General features: G+C 59.3%; 1 protein-coding gene across 2 annotated transcripts; it reads right to left on the reverse strand.

Annotated features, from left to right (window-relative positions):
• Positions 1-10,132: 10,132 nt before the first annotated feature.
• Positions 10,133-18,790, reverse strand: GZMM (granzyme M). 2 transcript variants are annotated; one of them, XM_012435829.3, is made up of 5 exons: positions 18,586-18,790; positions 14,179-14,335; positions 12,133-12,268; positions 11,775-12,038; positions 10,133-10,327 (listed from the first exon to the last, which is right to left on the reverse strand). In XM_012435829.3, exons 1-5 carry the CDS (start codon positions 18,638-18,640, stop codon positions 10,175-10,177), a joined length of 765 nt encoding a protein of 254 aa, XP_012291252.3. In that variant the 5' UTR covers positions 18,641-18,790; the 3' UTR covers positions 10,133-10,174. The 2 variants fall into 2 exon arrangements, with proteins under 2 accessions (XP_012291252.3, XP_064227255.1); XM_064371185.1 differs by having other exon boundaries at positions 14,179-14,338.
• Between the last annotated feature and the right edge of the window lie 1,562 nt (positions 18,791-20,352).

Genomic DNA, 20,352 nt, shown 5'->3' on the forward strand with positions numbered 1-20,352 from the left:
AAATCGCAGCTTCTTTTGAGGCACGTGCGGGGGTCGTGTCGCTGTGGAACGTGACAAGTAGCCTCTGTCCAAGTTTCCGTGCAGGAAAGAAACAAAAGTCTACAATGAGCCAGGCGAGCTGGCTCACGCCTGTAATCCCAGCACTCTGGGAGGCTGAGGTGGACGGATCATGAGGTCAGGGCTTCGAGACCAGCGTGACCAACATGGTGAAATCCTATCTCTACTTAAAAATACAAAAATTAGCCAGGTGTGGTGGCGCGCATCTGTAATCCCAGCTACTTGGGAGGCTGAGGCAGGAGAATTGCTTGAACCCGGGAGGCGGAGGCTGTGGTGAGCCGAGAGCGGGCCACTGCGCTCCAGCCTGGGTGACAGAGCGACACTCCGTCTCAAAAAAAAAAAAAAGTCTGCAAGGTTCACAGCAGCCAGAGGTGGAAGAGGTGGAAGCAGCTCCCCCATCCCTCGAGGGCAGTGAGTGCACAGAAGGAACATGGTCCGGCTGCAGGAGGGAAGGACACCCCACCCCAGAACGAGAGCACCGGACCGTGCCACCCACAACGTGCTGGTCCTGCCCCTTTCCAGCTGGTGATTCCGAGGAACTGCAGGCTCAGGACCAGGTCTGTAAGGCAGTCCACGGCCACGAAGGAAATCCACACCAGCAACAAGCACTGCACCAGGAAGAGGGCTGCTCTGGGCAGCGTTCGTCACCGAGAGACTTTGTGGTTTTTTTTTTTTTTTTTTAGACGGAGTCTCACTCTGTCACCCAGGCTGGAGTGCAATGGCGCGATCTCGGCTCACCGCGACCTCCGCCTCCTGGGTTCAGGCAATTCTCCTGCCTCAGCCTCCTGAGTAGCTGTGATTACAGGCACGCGCCACCGTGCCCAGCTAATTTTTTGTATTTTTAGTAGAGACGGGGTTTCACCGTGTTGACCAGGATGGTCTCGATCTCTTGACCTCATGATCCACCCGCCTTGGCCTCCCAAAGTGCTGGGATTACAGGCGTGAGCCACTGCGCCCGGCTTTTTTTTTTAAATTTTTAGTAGAGACGGGTTTTCGCCATGGTGGTCAGGGTGGTCTCCAACTCTTGGGCTCAAATGATCTACCGGCCTCAGCCTCCCAAAGTGCTGGGATTACAGGCATGAGCCACCACACCTGGCCTTTTTATCCTTTTTTTAAAAAAATGGGCTTGTGTCTCGACCGGGGCGCTGGGAACAGGGGTGTGCCGGTTTGTGAGGAGTTATCAGGCTGTTCACCTGTGACCCGGGAACCTTCCACCCGTAGCCGATGTCACCATAAAAGGTTAAACGTTGGGCAGAGTGCGGCGGCTCACACCTGTGAGCCTTTAGGAGGCTCAGGCGGGAGGATTGCTGGAGCCCAGGAGTCTCTAAAAAAATAAAACAATGAAAAAGTTAAAGATTAAAAATGCACTTGCCCCTCCCAAAAACCTGTCACTCCAGTCCGGTTGTGAGAAAAACGTGACAGTCGGCCAGGCGCGGTCACTCCCGCCTGAAATCCCAGCACTCTGGGAGGCTGAGGTGGGTGGATCACTTGAGGCCAGAATTCACGACCAGCCTGGCCAACATGGTGAAACCCAGTCTCTACTAAAAACAGACAAAATAAGCCAGACGTGCTGGTGCACACCTGTAATCTCACTGACTAGGGAGGCTGAGGCAGGAGAATTGCTTGAATCCTGGAGGCACACAGATTGCAGTGATCCAAAGATTTGCTATTGCACTCCAGCCCGGGCCAGCGAGACTATCTCAAAAAAAAAAAAGAAAGAAAGAGGCCGGGGCGGTGGCTTACGCCTGTAATCCCAGCACTTTGGAGGTCAAGGCGGGCGGATCACGAGGTGAGGGTTTCGAGACCATCCTGGTCAACATGGTGAAACCCCGTCTCTACTTAAAAATACAAAAATTAGCCGGACATGGCGGCGCACGCCTGTAATCCCAGCTACTTGGGAGGCTGAGGCAGGAGAATCGCTTGAACCCAGGAGGCGGAGGTTGCGGTGAGCCGAGATCGCACCATTGCACTCCAGCCTGGGCAACAGAGCCAGACTCTGTCTCAAAGAAAAAAAAAAAAAAGCGTGTGCACGACCAGCGAAAACAAAAGCAAGAGCAGGCACTGGCCGTGTGATCTGCAAACTCCTCTCTGGGCATTTGGGTTACAGAAGTGGGAATAGGGGAGAGGGGCCCACTGGGTCCCCCACACGCTCCACCTCCCGCAGCCCGCACTGCACTTGCACAAAAGCTGCAAAAAGCCTTCCGGGGACTCTCCTGGGCGCCACACACCACAGCCCTCACCAGGGGTTCCAGGAGCACGTGTGTCTGCACGTGTCGCCGCATGGCACGGCATCCGGCTCCATCTGCCCTCGATCTGCCCGCTTTCCAAAGAGCAGGAGAGGGATGTGGGGAGGGAGGGGAGGAGGGAAGGGGGTAAAGGAGGGATGAGGGAGGGAGGGGGGATAAAGGAGGGAGGAAGGCAAGGTGCAGGGGCTCACGCCTGTAATCCCAGCACTTTGGGAGGCCGAGGCGGGCGGGTCACAAGGTCGAGAGATCGAGACCATCCTGGTCAACATGGTGAAACTGCGTCTCTACAAAAAATACAAAAATTAGCTGGGCGTGGTGGCGGGCAGCTGAGTCGGGAGAATCGCTTGAACCTTGGCGGTGAAGGTTGCAGGGAGCTGAGATCGCACCACTGCACTCCAGCCTGGCGACAGAGAAAGCCTCTGTCTCAAAAAATTTAAAAAAAGGAGGGAGGAGGGAGAGAGGAGAGAAGCGAAGCTGAAACAGCCCTGCCCCAGCCAGCCTGGCCACAGCCAGGTGCAGGGGGAGTCGTCCCGGGCCCTCACTGGCTTCGGGCTCGGGAGGGACCCTGGAAGGGGTAAACTCGCCTGGAGCCAGTCGCCCGCTGCGTGGTCAGAGCCTGGGTGGTGGCCAGCCCTCAGGCATGCGGGTGCGTTCGACTCTGCCGTGTTCCGAAGCGTTCCCAGTGAAGTAAAAGCTTCTGCAGGAACAGGGTGGCAGTGAAACAGTCACTGCAGACGCCGAGATTCCACTCCCAGGGTCTAATCCGCAGGGAGGTCCCTACGAAATCGGAATCGCACAGAGGCGGCTCCCAGCAGAGCTTCACACGGACGGACGCAGATGAAGCCGCCCAGCTGCGCACCCACCGAAGCGAACGCAGCGAGGTCTCCTCGAGCCGGAGCGCCACCCCCCGAGCAGGAGCAGGGCTCAGACCCGGGCCGCCACGAGGGTGCAGCTGGAGCACGCCGTGCTCCGTGGGAGGCGCCAGACACAGAAGGCCACGAAGCGGAATCCCGTTTCTTGAGAGGTCGCTCACTGCAACCTCCGCCTCCCGGATTTAAGTGATTCTCCTGCCTCAGCCTCCCCCATAGCTGGGATTACAGGCACCTGCCACCACGCCCGGCTAATTTTGTATTTTGTATTTTTCTTTTTTAATTGCATTTTAGGTTTTGGGGTACATGTGAAGAACATGCAGGATTGCTGCATACGTGCACACACGGCAGTGTGATTTGCTGCCTTCCTCCCCATCACCAATATCTGGCATTTCTCACCATGCTATCTCTCCCCACCTCCCCACCCCCCACTGTCCCTCCCCTATTTCCCCCCAACAGACCCCAGTGTGTGATGCTCCCCTCCCTGTGTCCATGGTATTTTGTATTTTTCTATGAAATCTCGGACAGGCCCATCCAGAGACAGGAAGGGGACGTGTGGGTGCCAGGGCTGGGGAGTGACAGCTGAGGGGGATGAACCTCCTTTTCGGGTGATGGGATGACGGTGAGGAGGGGCTTCCTTTCGGGGTGGGGAAGGGGCCTCTTTTCGGGATGCCGGGATGACAGTGGGGATGGGGCCTCTTTTCGGGGTGCCGGGATGACAGTGGGGATGGGGCCTCTTTTCGGGGTGCCGGGATGACAGTGGGGATGGGGCCTCTTTTCAGGGTGCCGGGATGACAGTGGGGATGGGGCTTCCTTTTCGGGGTCCTGGGATGACAGTGGGGAAGGGGCCTCTTTTCGGGGTGCCGGGATGACAGTGGGGATGGGGCCTCTTTTCGGGGTCCTGGGATGACAGTGGGGATGGGGCCTCTTTTCGGGGTCCTGGGATGACAGTGGGGATGGGGCCTCTTTTCGGGGTGCCGGGATGACAGTGGGGAAGGGGCCTCTTTTCGGGGTGCCGGGATGACAGTGGGGAAGGGGCCTCTTTTCGGGGTGCCGGGATGACAGTGGGGAAGGGGCCTCTTTTCGGGGTGCCGGGATGACAGTGGGGATGGGGCCTCTTTTCGGGGTCCTGGGATGACAGTGGGGATGGGGCCTCTTTTCGGGGTGCCGGGATGACAGTGGGGATGGGGCCTCCTTTCGGGGTGCCGGGATGACAGTGGGGATGGGGCCTCTTTTCGGGGTGCCGGGATGACAGTGGGGATGGGGCCTCTTTTCGGGGTCCTGGGATGACAGTGGGGAAAGGGCCTCTTTTCGGGGTGTCGGGATGACAGTGGGGATGGGGCTTCCTTTTCGGGGTCCTGGGATGACAGTGGGGAAGGGGCCTCTTTTCGGGGTGCCGGGATGACAGTGGGGATGGGGCCTCTTTTCGGGGTCCTGGGATGACAGTGGGGATGGGGCCTGTTTTCGGGGTGCCGGGATGACAGTGGGGATGGGGCCTGTTTTCGGGGTCCTGGGATGACAGTGGGGATGGGGCCTCTTTTCGGGGTCCTGGGATGACAGTGGGGATGGGGCCTCTTTTCGAGGTCCTGGGATGACAGTGGGGATGGGGCCTCTTTTCGGGGTCCTGGGATGACAGTGGGGGTGGGGCTTCCTTTTCGGGGTCCTGGGATGACAGTGGGGAAGGGGCCTCTTTTCGGGGTGCCGGGATGACAGTGGGGATGGGGCCTCTTTTCGGGGTCCTGGGATGACAGTGGGGATGGGGCCTCTTTTCGGGGTCCTGGGATGACAGTGGGGATGGGGCCTCTTTTCGGGGTCCTGGGATGACAGTGGGGATGGGGCCTCTTTTCGGGGTCCTGGGATGACAGTGGGGATGGGGCCTCTTTTCGAGGTCCTGGGATGACAGTGGGGATGGGGCCTCTTCTCGGGGTCCTGGGATGACAGTGGGGATGGGGCCTCTTTTCGGGGTCCTGGGATGACAGTGGGGATGGGGCCTCTTTTCGGGGTGCCGGGATGACAGTGGGGATGGGGCCTCTTTTCGGGGTGCCGGGATGACAGTGGGGATGGGGCCTCTTTTCGGGGTCCTGGGATGACAGTGGGGATGGGGCCTCTTTTCGGGGTCCTGGGATGACAGTGGGGGTGGGGCCTCTTTTCGGGGTCCTGGGATGACAGTGGGGGTGGGGCTTCCTTTTCGGGGTCCTGGGATGACAGTGGGGGGTGGGGCCTCTTTTCGGGGTGCCGGGACGACAGTGGGGATGGGGCCTCTTTTCGGGGTCCTGGGATGACAGTGGGGATGGGGCCTCTTTTCGGGGTGCCGGGATGACAGTGGGGATGGGGCCTGTTTTCGGGGTCCTGGGATGACAGTGGGGATGGGGCCTCTTTTCGGGGTCCTGGGATGACAGTGGGGATGGGGCCTCTTTTCGGGGTCCTGGGATGACAGTGGGGGTGGGGCCTCTTTTCGGGGTCCTGGGATGACAGTGGGGATGGGGCCTCTTTTCGGGGTCCTGGGATGACAGTGGGGGTGGGGCCTCTTTTCGGGGTCCTGGGATGACAGTGGGGAAGGGGCCTCTTTTCGGGGTGCCGGGATGACAGTGGGGATGGGGCCTCTTTTCGGGGTCCTGGGATGACAGTGGGGATGGGGCCTGTTTTCGGGGTCCTGGGATGACAGTGGGGATGGGGCCTCTTTTCGGGGTCCTGGGATGACAGTGGGGATGGGGCCTGTTTTCGGGGTCCTGGGATGACAGTGGGGATGGGGCCTCTTTTCGGGGTGCCGGGATGACAGTGGGGATGGGGCTTCCTTTTCGGGGTCCTGGGATGACAGTGGGGAAGGGGCCTCTTTTCGGGGTGCCGGGATGACAGTGGGGATGGGGCCTCTTTTCAGGGTCCTGGGATGACAGTGGGGATGGGGCCTCTTTTCGGGGTCCTGGGATGACAGTGGGGATGGGGCCTCTTTTCGGGGTCCTGGGATGACAGTGGGGATGGGGCCTGTTTTCGGGGTCCTGGGATGACAGTGGGGAAGGGGCCTCTTTTCGAGGTCCTGGGATGACAGTGGGGATGGGGCCTCTTTTCGAGGTCCTGGGATGACAGTGGGGATGGGGCCTCTTTTCGGGGTCCTGGGATGACAGTGGGGGTGGGGCCTCTTTTCGACGTGCCGGGATGACAGTGGGGATGGGGCCTCTTTTCGGGGTGCCGGGATGACAGTGGGGATGGGGCCTCTTTTCGGGGTGCTGGGATGACAGTGGGGATGGGGCCTCTTTTCGGGGTCCTGGGATGACAGTGGGGATGGGGCCTCTTTTCGGGGTCCTGGGATGACAGTGGGGATGGGGCCTCTTTTCGGGGTCCTGGGATGACAGTGGGGATGGGGCCTCTTTTCGGGGTCCTGGGATGACAGTGGGGATGGGGCCTCTTTTCGAGGTCCTGGGATGACAGTGGGGATGGGGCCTCTTCTCGGGGTCCTGGGATGACAGTGGGGATGGGGCCTCTTTTCGGGGTCCTGGGATGACAGTGGGGATGGGGCCTCTTTTCGGGGTGCCGGGATGACAGTGGGGATGGGGCCTCTTTTCGGGGTGCCGGGATGACAGTGGGGATGGGGCCTCTTTTCGGGGTCCTGGGATGACAGTGGGGATGGGGCCTCTTTTCGGGGTCCTGGGATGACAGTGGGGGTGGGGCCTCTTTTCGGGGTCCTGGGATGACAGTGGGGATGGGGCCTGTTTTCGGGGTCCTGGGATGACAGTGGGGATGGGGCCTCTTTTCGGGGTGCCGGGATGACAGTGGGGATGGGGCTTCCTTTTCGGGGTCCTGGGATGACAGTGGGGAAGGGGCCTCTTTTCGGGGTGCCGGGATGACAGTGGGGATGGGGCCTCTTTTCAGGGTCCTGGGATGACAGTGGGGATGGGGCCTCTTTTCGGGGTCCTGGGATGACAGTGGGGATGGGGCCTCTTTTCGGGGTCCTGGGATGACAGTGGGGATGGGGCCTGTTTTCGGGGTCCTGGGATGACAGTGGGGAAGGGGCCTCTTTTCGAGGTCCTGGGATGACAGTGGGGATGGGGCCTCTTTTCGAGGTCCTGGGATGACAGTGGGGATGGGGCCTCTTTTCGGGGTCCTGGGATGATAGTGGGGGTGGGGCCTCTTTTCGACGTGCCGGGATGACAGTGGGGATGGGGCCTCTTTTCGGGGTGCCGGGATGACAGTGGGGATGGGGCCTCTTTTCGGGGTGCTGGGATGACAGTGGGGATGGGGCCTCTTTTCGGGGTCCTGGGATGACAGTGGGGATGGGGCCTCTTTTCGGGGTCCTGGGATGACAGTGGGGGTGGGGCCTCTTTTCGGGGTCCTGGGATGACAGTGGGGGTGGGGCTTCCTTTTCGGGGTCCTGGGATGACAGTGGGGAAGGGGCCTCTTTTCGGGGTGCCGGGATGACAGTGGGGATGGGGCCTCTTTTCGGGGTCCTGGGATGACAGTGGGGATGGGGCCTCTTTTCGGGGTGCCGGGATGACAGTGGGGATGGGGCCTCTTTTCGTGGTGCTGGGATGACAGTGGGGATGGGGCCTCTTTTCGGGGTCCTGGGATGACAGTGGGGGTGGGGCTTCCTTTTCGGGGTCCTGGGATGACAGTGGGGGTGGGGCCTCTTTTCGGCGTGCCGGGATGACAGTGGGGATGGGGCCTCTTTTCGGGGTCCTGGGATGACAGTGGGGATGGGGCCTCTTTTCGGGGTCCTGGGATGACAGTGGGGATGGGGCCTCTTTTCAGGGTGCCGGGATGACAGTGGGGATGGGGCCTCTTTTCGGGGTCCTGGGATGACAGTGGGGATGGGGCCTCTTTTCGGGGTCCTGGGATGACAGTGGGGGTGGGGCTTCCTTTTCGGGGTCCTGGGATGACAGTGGGGGTGGGGCCTCTTTTCGGCATGCCGGGATGACAGTGGGGAAGGGGCCTCTTTTCGGGTTGCCGGGATGACAGTGGGGATGGGGCTTCCTTTTCGGGGTCCTGGGATGACAGTGGGGAAGGGGCCTCTTTTCGGGGTGCCGGGATGACAGTGGAGAAGGGGCCTCTTTTCGGGGTGCCGGGATGACAGTGGGGATGGGGCCTCTTTTCGGGGTCCTGGGATGACAGTGGGGATGGGGCCTCTTTTCGGGGTCCTGGGATGACACTGGGGATGGGGCCTGTTTTCGGGGTCCTGGGATGACAGTGGGGAAGGGGCCTGTTTTCGGGGTGCCGGGATGACAGTGGGGATGGGGCCTCTTTTCGGGGTCCTGGGATGACAGTGGGGATGGGGCCTCTTTTCGTGGTGCCGGGATGACAGTGGGGGTGGGGCTTCCTTTTCGGGGTTCTGGGATGACAGTGGGGATGGGGCCTCTTTTCAGGGTGCTGGGATGACAGTGGGGATGGGGCCTCTTTTCGGGGTCCTGAGATGACAGTGGGGATGGGGCCTCTTTTCGTGGTGCTGGGATGACAGTGGGGGTGGGGCTTCCTTTTCGGGGTCCTGGGATGACAGTGTGGATGGGGCCTCTTTTCGGGGTCCTGAGATGACAGTGGGGGTCGGGCCTCTTTTCGTGGTGCTGGGATGACAGTGGGGGTGGGGCTTCCTTTTCGGGGTCCTGGGATGACAGTGGGGATGGGGCCTCTTTTCGGGGTGCCGGGATGACAGTGGGGAAGGGGCCTCTTTTCGGGGTGCCGGGATGACAGTGGGGATGGGGCCTCTTTTCGGGGTCCTGGGATGACAGTGGGGATGGGGCCTTTTTCGTGGTGCTGGGATGACAGTGGGGGTGGGGCTTCCTTTTCGGGGTCCTGGGATGACAGTGGGGATGGGGCCTCTTTTCAGGGTGCCGGGATGACAGTGGGGATGGGGCCTCTTTTCGGGGTGCCGGGATGACAGTGGGGGTGGGGCCTCTTTTCAGGGTCCTGGGATGACAGTGGGGATGGGGCCTCTTTTCAGGGTGCTGGGATGACAGTGGGGATGGGGCCTCTTTTCGGGGTCCTGAGATGACAGTGGGGATGGGGCCTCTTTTCAGGGTCCTGGGATGACAGTTGGGATGGGGCCTCTTTTCGGGGTGCTGGGATGACAGGTCATGGCCCATCTCTGTGAATGAGCCACACTCCCCTGAACTGCACTTTACGTGACATCTTGTTTGCTGTATGAGTTACAGGCTGACTTGATAAAGCTGTTGCTAGAACAGAAGATCCCCAGACAGTGTTCAGCACCCAGCCCAGGAGCCACAGGGAGGCCGGCCCCATGCACCCCTGCTGCCCCGCTGCCCCGTCCTGGCCGATGCCGCCCCCTCCTGGGAGAAGCCTTGTGAGCCACAGTCTCCCCTCTTTTTTTTTTTGACATGGAGTCTGTCTCTGTCGCCCAGGCTGGAGTGCAATGGTGCAATCTCTGCTCACTGCAACCTCCGCTTCCTGGGTTCAAGCGATTCTCCTGCTAGCTGGGATTACAGGCACACACCACCATGCCTGGCTAATTTTTTAAAAAATTCTTTATATCTAGGAACACAAGGAGAACCTGGCTAATTTTTTTTTTTTTTAAAGATGGGATTTCACCATATTGGTCAGGCTGGTCTTGAACTCCTGAACTCAGGTGATCCGCCCGCCTCAGCCTCCCAAAGTGCTAGGATTACAGGCGTGAGCCACCGCGCCTGGCTCATGAACCTGGCTAGTTTTTGTATTTTTAGTAGAACGGGGTTTCACCATGTTGGCCAGGATGGTCTTGAACTCCTGAACTCAGGTGAACCACCCACCTCGGCCTCCAAAGTGCTGGGATTAGAGGCGTGAGCCACTGCGCCCGGCCACAACATCCGTTTTTAAAGCAGGGAGACAGGTCTGTCAGAGGCCGCACGGGCAGCGTGGGCAGAGGTGAGCTGGACCCAGGCAGGCTCTGAGTTGCTTCATTATGATTTATTGGTCCCCTCCCTGCCTCTCCCACCCGTCCCCCCAATTCTGCTGCACCCCCGAGGGTAGGGTCCTCTGGAGAGAGTGAGGGGGTTCCCCACCACCCCAGGGCATCAGGCCGCATCAGCCGGTGACCCTTCTGATCCAGGGCACGTAAGGTGCCACAGCGGTGGCCACTGGGGGCTTGAAGGTGTCGGCGCAGATCCTGGAGCTGAAGGACAGGACCCCGGCCACCACCTGGCGTTTGCCACACACCAGGGGCCCGCCTGAGTCACCCTGTGGGGGTGCCGAGAAGCCTCAGGTTAGCCTCTGAGCCTACCCAGGGAAGCAGGCAGAGCCCATTATCCCAGGCTCCAGATACACAGGAGCTGCTCCCAGACCCACCGTCCCACCCCCTCCCTCTGGCCCCGTGAGCTCTGCTCCTGCCTCCCACCCCATCGTCTTTGCTGGGGCACAAGCCACAGCTGTGCTGCATCCCGATGTGCAGCCTGGGGCCAGTTGCAAAACCGCCCTGAGCCTCAGTTTGTGTGCCTGAGAAATGGGACCCATGCCAGTGCCTCCCTGCCCCGCCCACAGGGGCCGAGACTCCCCAGAGAACCTGAGAGCCAGGGGCCGGCCCTCCCCCAGGCCTGCTCCCCCAGCCCCACAGGACTCCCCAGAGAACAGAAGAGCCAGGGGCCGGCCCTCCCCACATTCTGCTCCCCTAGCCCCACAGGACTCCCCAGAGAACAGAAGAGCCAGGGGCCGGCCCTCCCCACATTCTGCTCCCCTAGCCCCACAGGACTCCCCAGAGAATGGAAGAGCCAGGGGCCCGGCCCTCCCCACATTCTGCTCCCCCAGCCCCACAGGACTCCCCAGAGAACAGAAGAGCCAGGGGTCGGCCCTCCCCACATTCTGCTCCCCCAGCCCCACAGGACTCCCCAGAGAACAGAAGAGCCAGGGGCTGGCCCTCCCCACATTCTGCTCCCCCAGCCCCACAGGACTCCCCAGAGAACGGAAGAGCCAGGGGCCCGGCCCTCCCCACATTCTGCTCCCCCAGCCCCACAGGACTCCCCAGAGAACGGAAGAGCCAGGGGCCGGCCCTCCCCACATTCTGCTCCCCCAGCCCCACAGGACTCCCCAGAGAACGGAAGAGCCAGGGGCCGGCCCTCCCCACATTCTGCTCCCCCAGCCCCACAGGACTCCCCAGAGAACGGAAGAGCCAGGGGCCCGGCCCTCCCCACATTCTGCTCCCCCAGCCCCACAGGACTCCCCAGAGAACGGAAGAGCCAGGGGCCCGGCCCTCCCCCAGGCCTGCTCCCCCAGCCCCACAGGACTCCCCAGAGAACAGAAGAGCCAGGGGCCGGCCCTCCCCACATTCTGCTCCCCCAGCCCCACAGGACTCCCCAGAGAACGGAAGAGCCAGGGGCCCGGCCCTCCCCCAGGCCTGCTCCCCCAGCCCCACAGGACTCTTCAGAGAACAGAAGAGCCAGGGGTCGGCCCTCCCCACATTCTGCTCCCCCAGCCCCACAGGACTCCCCAGAGAACAGAAGAGCCAGGGGTCGGCCCCCCCCACATTCTGCTCCCCCAGCCCCACAGGACTCCCCAGAGAACAGAAGAGCCAGGGGTCGGCCCTCCCCACATTCTGCTCCCCCAGCCCCACAGGACTCCCCAGAGAACGGAAGAGCCAGGGGCCCGGCCCTCCCCCAGGCCTGCTCCCCCCGCCCCAGCCGGGCGCCATCACCTTGCAGGGAGCCTGGTGTTCGGAGGCAGCCGCCAGGCAGACCATGTTGGGGAGGAGGCTTCCGCTCCAGAAGCGGCTGTTGTTGCACATGCGTGTGTCCAGCACGTGGACGTCCAGCTCCTGCAGCACCTGGGCCAGGTGCCCGCCCTGCTGGGTCAGCCCCCAGCCGGCCACACTGCACCGGGCCCCCGCAGCAACCACCTGCGGCTTACTGGGCAAGGCCAGGGGCCGGATGGTCCGACTGGGCCTCACTTTCCTTTCTAGCTACAAGTGACAGGAAGGGGCAGGTGAGAGGGGGATAGGCCGGCGGTGGGGGACAGTGGGGTGCCGAGTTCTCTCCCCGCCTATCCCCTTGCACCTTAAGCAGAGCGAGGTCATTCTCCAGGGCAGGGGCCGGCCTGTAGCGAGGGTGCTGCACGACTGACTTGATGTGGAAGGTGAGGCCGGGGCCCTCCAGGGCGTGGAGCCCCAGCACCAACCTCAGCCTGGCCCTCCTGAGGACAGAGGGGATCAGGGTGCTGCTGCCTGGCCTGCCATGGACGACCCACACATACAGCCCCGACTCCCCGTGCCTGTCATCCTCAGCTATCACTCACAGCCGCAGCCCCTCACAGGCCTTGGCTCCCACCAGTCCTTCCCTGTGTCTTTTCAACCCACCCCTCCAGGAAGCCTTCTCTGCTCTCACCCCTGCCCCAGACTTCTGCCTGGCTCTGGCACCAGGCAAGGGCTGTTGTCTGAAAATGCCAACCCCAAGCCTACAGCCTCACGAAAACCAGCCCTGGGAACTTCCTTCACGTGGGGCTCCAGGCTCAACCACAGTGATTTGCACAGAGTTTGGCACGTGCCCAAACTATAGAGATCCAAGCTCGCTTTCCACAGGACTGTGGGTTCAATCCTTGCCACCTTGATAGAGGGGCTTCCTGGCATGCAGCAGAGCTGGGAGGCAGTCGCAACACACTCCATCCACACCAGGAAGTGGATGTCCTCAAACAGGAGGCTCCAGAGTGCCTCCTGTGAGCACCTGGATCAAGCCACACCTGAAGCTGGACCTCCTCCTAGACTTTTCAGTTACACAAGCTTGCAGATCCCTTTTTGTTATTTTGACCGTCTTGACCTGGGCTGTGTATGACTGGCCAGTCCTGAGGTCGGGCAGCTCTGGGCTGTGTATGACTGGCCAGTACCGAGATAAGGCAACTCCAGGATGGGTCATTTAGTGGCTTCCGAATTCCGGGGAACCAGGTCAATTCCTGCACCACCCTCGAAGGCCTGCTTCGTCCTCCTGGCATCAGGTGGCAAACACCCCACCTGACCCTCCTTCCCCAGTGCAGAGGTCTCAAACTAAGTTGGATCCATCAGCGGGTGAATGGACAGACACAACCCGCTCCGTCCACACCAGGACTGGGGCTCAGCCGTGGAAGGATCCAGGCTCAGACACAACCCGCTCCGTCCACACTAGGACTGTGACTAAGCCGTGGAAGGACTCAGGCTCTGACACAACCCGCTCTGTCCACATCAGGACTGTGGCTCAGCCGTAGAAGGATCCAGGCTCAGACACAATCTGCTCTATCCACACCAGGACCGTGGCTCAGCTGTAGAAGGATCCAGGCCCAGACACAACCCGCTCCGTCTACACTAGGACTGTGACTAAGCCGTGGAAGGACTCAGGCTCTGACACAACCCGCTCTGTCCACATCAGGACTGTGGCTCAGCCGTAGAAGGATCCAGGCTCAGACACAATCTGCTTTATCCACACCAGGACCGTGGCTCAGCCGTAGAAGGATCCAGGCTTGGACACAACCCTCTCCGTCCACACCAGGACTGTGGCTCAGCTGTGGAAGGACTCAGGCTCGGACACAACCCGCTCCGTCCACACCAGGACCATGGCTCAGCTGTGGAAGGACTCAAGCTCGGACACAATCCACTCCATACACACTAGGACTGTGGCTCAGCTGTGGAAGGATCCAGGCTCAGACACAACCCGCTCTGTCCACACCAGGACCGTGGCTCAGCTGTGGAAGGACTCAAGCTCGGACACAATCCACTCCATACACACTAGGACCGTGGCTCAGCTGTGGAAGGATCCAGGCTCAGACACAACCCGCTCTGTCCACACCAGGACCGTGGCTCAGCTGTGGAAGGACTCAAGCTCAGACACAATCCACTCCATACACACTAGGACTGTGGCTCAGCTGTGGAAGGATCCAGGCTCTGCCAGTGCCTCTTGCCGAGAGTAGACCTCCAGGAGTCCCACAGCCTCAGGCCACTTAGACCTGCCTAGGCCATCACCGGGAGAGGAGGGGCTCCCACAATTGGCCTAAATCTACCAGAGCCCACCCTCTGTGGAGAATGGGGGCCGTGGGATGGATTCTCCGGACCCCTGGGGTGGGTGTGGCAGGGTACTCACCGCTGGGGCAGGCAGTGCGCGGCTGTCAGCACCCACTTTGGGTGCACCAGGACCCCCCCGCACAGGTGGGAGCCGTTCTCCTGCAGCGAGGCCATGTATGGGCGTGAGTGGGGGGCCACCTCCTGGCCCCCGATGATCTGGGCTGCAAAGGAGCTGCCTGCTGGGGTGGGGAAAAAGAGCCAGGTTGGGGCTGCGTGTTCCCACTCCTGCTGAGACTGTCCTTGCCCAACTCAGAGGCCCAGGGTGCCATCCTAATGACAACCCCAGTGTTCCCTGAAACTTCTAGGCTGACATGTGGGGGCCGCCATTGGTTCCTCCTATCCCCCTCCCACCCTCCCAACCCCCTCTCCAGGACCTCCCCAGGCCCCACTGGGCCCCACAGCCCAGGGGAGTCCACAGCCAGAGGAGTCCTTCAAAACGTGCATCAGGCCAGGTGCAGGTGGCTCATGCCTGTGATCCTAGCACTTTGGGAAGCTAAGGAGGGAGGCTCACTCAAGGCCAGGAGTTCAAGACCAGCCTGGGCAACACAGCAAGACCCAGTCTCTATGAAACCTTTCTTTCTTTCTTTATTTTTTTTTTGAGATGGAGTCTTGCTGTCGTTGCCCGGGCTGGAGTGCAGTGGCGTGATCTCAGCTCACCGCAACCTCCGCCTCCCGGGTTCGAGTGATTCTCTTGACTCAGCCTCCCAAGTAACTGGGATTACAGACGCACGCCACCATGCCTGGCTAATTTTTTGTATTTTTAGTAGAGATGGAGTTTCACTATGTTGGCCAGGCTGGTCTCAAACTCCTGACCTCAAGCAATCCACCCACCTCAGCCTCCCAAAGTGCTGGGATGACAGGCATGAGCCACCGCGCCCGGCTTCTCCACAAAAACTTTTTTTTTTTTTTGAGGCAGAGTTTTGCTCTTGTTGCCCAGGCTGGAGTGCAGTGGTGCAATCTCGGCTCACTGCAACCTCCACCTCCCGGGTTCGAGTGATTCTCCTGCCTCAGCCCCCCTAGTAGCTGAGATTACAGGCATGTGCCACCACACCCAGCTAATTTTTGTAGTTTTAGTAGAGACGGGGTTTCACCATGTTGGCCAGGCTGGTCTTGAACTCCTGACCTCGTGGTTCACCCGTCTCGGCCTCCCAAAGTGCTGGGATTACAGGTGTGAGCCACCATGCCTGGCCAAAAAAAACCTTTCAAAAACTTAACTAGGTGGGGTTATGGGTGCCTGTGGTCTCAGCTACTCGGGAGGCTGAGGCAGGAGAATCGCTGGATCCCAGGGGTTGGAGGCTGTGGTGAGCCAAGATGGCGCCATTGCACTCCGTCTCAAAATAAATAAATAAGCAAAAACCAGATTCCCATCAGCAGAGAAACAGGCTCCTCAAACGCTATGGGTAGGAATGTGAGGCAGGGCAGCCACCCAGGAAGTTTCTCAAATGTGAAGTCAGAGCCACCGCGTGACTCAGCAGCCCCCTCCTGGAGACACACCCGGGAGGAATGAAAACCCAGAAACTGCACACAGACGCTCACTGCAGCGTGAGTCCTAGCCATCATGAGAGGGTGGGAACAGCCAGAGCGTCCATCCAGGGAGGGGTGGGCCAGCACCGCGCGGCCGGCTGCACCACGGAAGACGACTCGGCCGTGAAAAGGTGCGTGGCCGGGCGCGGTGGCTCACGCCTGTAATCCCGGCACTTTGGGAGGCCGAGGCAGGTGGATCCCCTGAGGTCAGGAGTTCGAGACCAGCCTGATCAACATCAAGAAACCCGTCTGTACTAAAAATACAAAAATTAGCCAGGCGTGGTGGCGCGCCCCTGTAATCCCAGCTACTCAGGAGGCTGAGGCAGGAGAATCACTTGAACCTGGGAGGCGGAGGTTGCAGTGAGCCGAGATCGCGGCACTATACTCCAGCCTGGGTGACGACGGAGGAAAAAAGAAAAAGAAAATGAGGGTGACTCTGACCCAGCTGCAACCCCACCTCCTGGGTTCAAGCGATTCTCCTGCCTCAACTTCCTGAGCAGCTGGGATTACAGGCGCCCGCCATTACATCCAGCTAATTTTTTGTATTTTTAGTAGAGACACGGTTTGGCCATGTTGGCCAGGCTGGTCTCGAACTCCTGACTCCAAGTGATCCACCTACCTTGGTCTCCCAAAGTGCTGGGATTACAAGCGTGAGCCACTGTACCCAGCCAAGGTTCAGTTTTTTTTTTTGAGACGGAGTTTCGCTCGTTACCCAGGCTGGAGTGCAATGGTGCGATCTTGGCTCACCGCAACCTCCGCCTCCTGGGTTCAGGCAATTCTCCCGTCTCCACCTCCCAAGTAGCTGGGATTACAGGTGCCTGCCACCACACCCAGCTAATGTTTTTTTTTAGTTTTAGTAGAGACAAGGTTTCACCCTGTTGGCCAGGCTGGCCTCAAACTCCTGACCTCAGGTGATCCACCCGCCTTGGCCTTGCAAAGTGCTGGGACTGCAGGCGTGAGCCACGTGGCCTGGCAAGAAGTGTACTCTTTTTTAAAAAAAAAATGTTTCTGCTTCATTATCAATGCAGAAGAAGTGTACTCTTTAAATAGATGAATAGTGCATGAATTATTTCCCAATAAACCTGTAAAAAATTATTTTAAACCAATCATGAATTTAAAAGGAATGATTTTATAACCTCATGCAAATCAGATCAAAATCTCCCTCCAATTCCCCATCATGCTTTAGAAATCCAGCCCCTACTTGGGGGCCAGGTGCCGTGTGGCTCATGCCTGTCATCCCAGCACTTTGGGAGGCCGAGGTGCGTGGATCACCTGAGGTCAGGATTTCGAGACCAACCTAACCAACATGGTAAAATTCTGTCTCTGCCAAAAATACAAAAATTAGCCAGGCGTGGTGGTGAGTGCCTGTAATCCCAGCTGCTCGGGAAGCTGAGGCAGGAGAATCAGTTGAACTCAGGAGACGGAAGTTGCAGTGAGCTGAGACCACACCACTGTACTCCAGCCTGGGCAACAAGAGTGAAACTCCATCTCAAAAAAAAAAAAAAAAAAAAAAACACACACCCATGACCCCCAAGCCCCACGTGGCCCTGCCGACCGCCTTCTCTGTCCTGCCTTCTCCCGACACAGGGGTCCCTGCTACGCCTGCAAGCTACCCGCACCCCACCTAGCTGCCTGCGCACCTCCCCACTCCCTGCCCGGCTTCCTCCCTTCCTTTCTGCTCCTCTCCCCGCAGAGGCCCCCCCAGCCGGGCGCCCTCTCGCCCTCTCGCCCTCTCTACTCTGCCAGCCTCCTAGCACCCGCCCCTTTCAGAGACTGTGTTGCACAGCCTCGCACCTGGCCTGTCTCTCTCCCAGGCAAACAGGAGGGCAGGCCCCAGGCCTGTCTCGGTTACAGCAGGCCTAGAACAGTGCGTGCCCTGCAAATACAGAGGGATACACAGCAGGAAGGACAGAGGGAGGAAGGAAGGAGGGATGGAAGGAGGAGTGGGTGATGGATGGATGGGAGGAAGGAGGGAAGGAGGAAGAGAAACATGATGAATGGATGGGTAGATACATGGAAGGAAGGAGGGAACGATGATGGGTGGATGGAAGCAAGAAGGAATGGATGATGGATGGAGGGAAGGAGGGAGGGATGGATGATGGACAGATGAGTGGAAGGAAGAATGGGAAGGAGATGGATGGATGGATGGATGGAGGGAAGAAAGGAGGATGAAGGGAGGGATGGATGGATGGACAGAGGGAAGGAAGGAGGAGTGAAGGGAGGGAAGGAGGGAAGGATGATGGACTCATGGGAGGAAAAAAAGAAGAATGGGTCAGGTGTGGTGGCTCACGCCCGCAATCCAAGCACTCTGGAGGCCAAGGCGGGCGGATCACCTGAGGTCGGGAGTTCAAGACCAGCCTGACCAACATGGTGAAAAGAAGAGGAATGGGAGGATGATGGATGGCTGATGGACGGATGGCTGGATCGCTACCTCTGCCCACCTGCTTAGGTCCCCAGCTCACCGAAGAGCCCCTCTCCCCGTTCAGCCGGCACGGGAACCACCACCCACCTCCCTCCTCTCTCACTGCTGGCACCTAGTCCCAGCCAAGCCTTTGGTTATGGGAGTGAGCGCCAGCCCTGCACTCCCAGCTGGGCAGTCCTAGGTGGGGCGTTTTCCAGCCCGCTCAGTTTCCTGCTCTGCACCTCGCGTGTGATGGGGGCCTCTGCCTTCTGGGTGCTGCAAGGTGAGTGGGTGGACGGCCACATTTCCCAACGCTCCTGGAACACCAGCTCGGGGTGAAGCGTGAGGAGCTTGGGATGCCCCCGGCCTGTCTTCCCTCCAAGCAATGATGAATCTCCACTCTCACGCCCAGGATGCTGCCGCCCACGCCCAACCCTCCCATCCAGGGACCCCCAAGAGCTCTGGGCCTCAGTGTCCCCCTGCACTCTGGCTCGCACTCACCTGCCGACAGGGCCCCCAGGGCCAACACCAGCAGTGAAGACACGCAGGCCTCCATGCTGCTGCAGAGACCCAGCACGCGTGCCAGCAACCCCCCCACCCCGTCCCAATGGCTTCCTGTGGGGGAGGTGACAGTCACAGCTCCACCTACAGCCGCACAGCCAAAACCCCTCTACCCATGAGCACGTTAGAAAGTGTTTCTCAAAGAGAAGGACTCAAGATGAAGCCACAATACCATGATCACACCTAAAAAAGTACCGGAACTTCCTTATTTTTAGAGACAGCCCAGGCTGGAGTGGTGATCGCAGCAGCCTCCAGCTCCTGGGCTCATGTGATCCTCCTGCCTCAGCCTCCCGAGTACCTGGGACAACAGGCGTTACCACCGTGTGTGGGTGATTTTTTTTTTTTTCATTTTTTGAGATGGAGTCTGGCTCTGTCGCCCAGGCTGGAGTGCAGCGGCTTGATCTTGGCTCACCACAACCTCCGCCTCCCGAATTCAAGAGATTCTCTTGCCTCAGCCTCCCGAGTAGCTGGGATTATAGGCGCCCACCACCACGCCTGGCTAATTTTTGTGTTTTTTAGTAGAGACGGGGTTTCACCATCTTGGCCAGGTTGGTCTCAAACTCCTGACCTCAGGTGATCTGCCTGCCTCAGTCTCCCAAAGTGTTGAGATTACAGGCATGAGACGTGTGGCTAATTTTAAAATTAAGTGTAGAGACAGGGTTACGTCACATTGCCCAGGCTGGTACTGAGCTTAGCTCAAGCAATTCCCCTGCCTTGGCCTCCCAAAAGGTTGGGGTTACAGGAGTGAGCCACTGTGCCCAGCCGTTGACGGATTTCTGATGTTGAATATGAAGCGTTCAAATCACCCTAAATGTATTTATTTTGGTTTCAGTGTGAGTTTTTTCTTTGCCCCTTTTTTGTTATTGTGATAAAACATGTAGAAAATGTACTTTATGGCTGGTCCAGTGGCTCACACCTGTAATCCTAGCACTTTGGGAGGCCAAGGCGGGTGGATCACAAGGTCAAGACATTGAGACCAGCCTGGCCAACATGGTGAAACCCGCTCTCTACTAAAAAATACAAAAAATTAGCCGGGCATGGCGGTGGGCTCCTGTAGTCCCAGCTCCTTGGGAGGCTGAGGCAGGAGAATCAGTTGAACCTGAGCGGTGGAGGTTGTGGTGAGCCGAGATTGCGCCGCTGCACTGCAGCCTGAGGGACAGAGCTCCATGTTCAGTTGTGTGGACGGACCTCACTGTGTTTATCCAGTCACCGGTGGACGGGTATTTGGGCTGTTTTAGCTTCTAATTACTATTCATGGTTTTCATGAATAGTAATACTGGCCGGGGGCGGTGGCTCACGCCTGTAATCCCAGCACTTTGGGAGACAGGCAGGATTGCTCGAGCCCAGGAGGTCGAGGCTGCAGTGAGCCGTGACTGTGCCACTGCACCCCACCCCAGCAACAGTGCAAGACCCAGTGTGAAAAATAAGTAACTTTTGCTGGGCGTGGTGGCTCACGCCTGTAATCCCAGCACTTTGGGAGGCTGAGGTGGGTGGATCACCTGAGGTCAGGAGTTCAAGACCAGCCTGGCCATCATGGTGAAACCCCACCTTAAAAAAAAAAGAAAAAATAGGCCGGGCGCGGTGGCTCACGCCTGTAATCCCAGCACTTTGGGAGGCCGAGGCGGGTGGATCACGAGGTCAAGAGATCGAGACCATCCTCGTCAACATGGTGAAACCCTGTCTCTACTAAAAATACAAAAAATTAGC

This window comes from Aotus nancymaae, unplaced genomic scaffold, assembly GCF_030222135.1.
Source record: "Aotus nancymaae isolate 86718 unplaced genomic scaffold, 86718_ANA_hifiasm-v0.15.2.pri h1tg000124l, whole genome shotgun sequence".
Taxonomy (NCBI): domain Eukaryota; kingdom Metazoa; phylum Chordata; class Mammalia; order Primates; family Aotidae; genus Aotus; species Aotus nancymaae.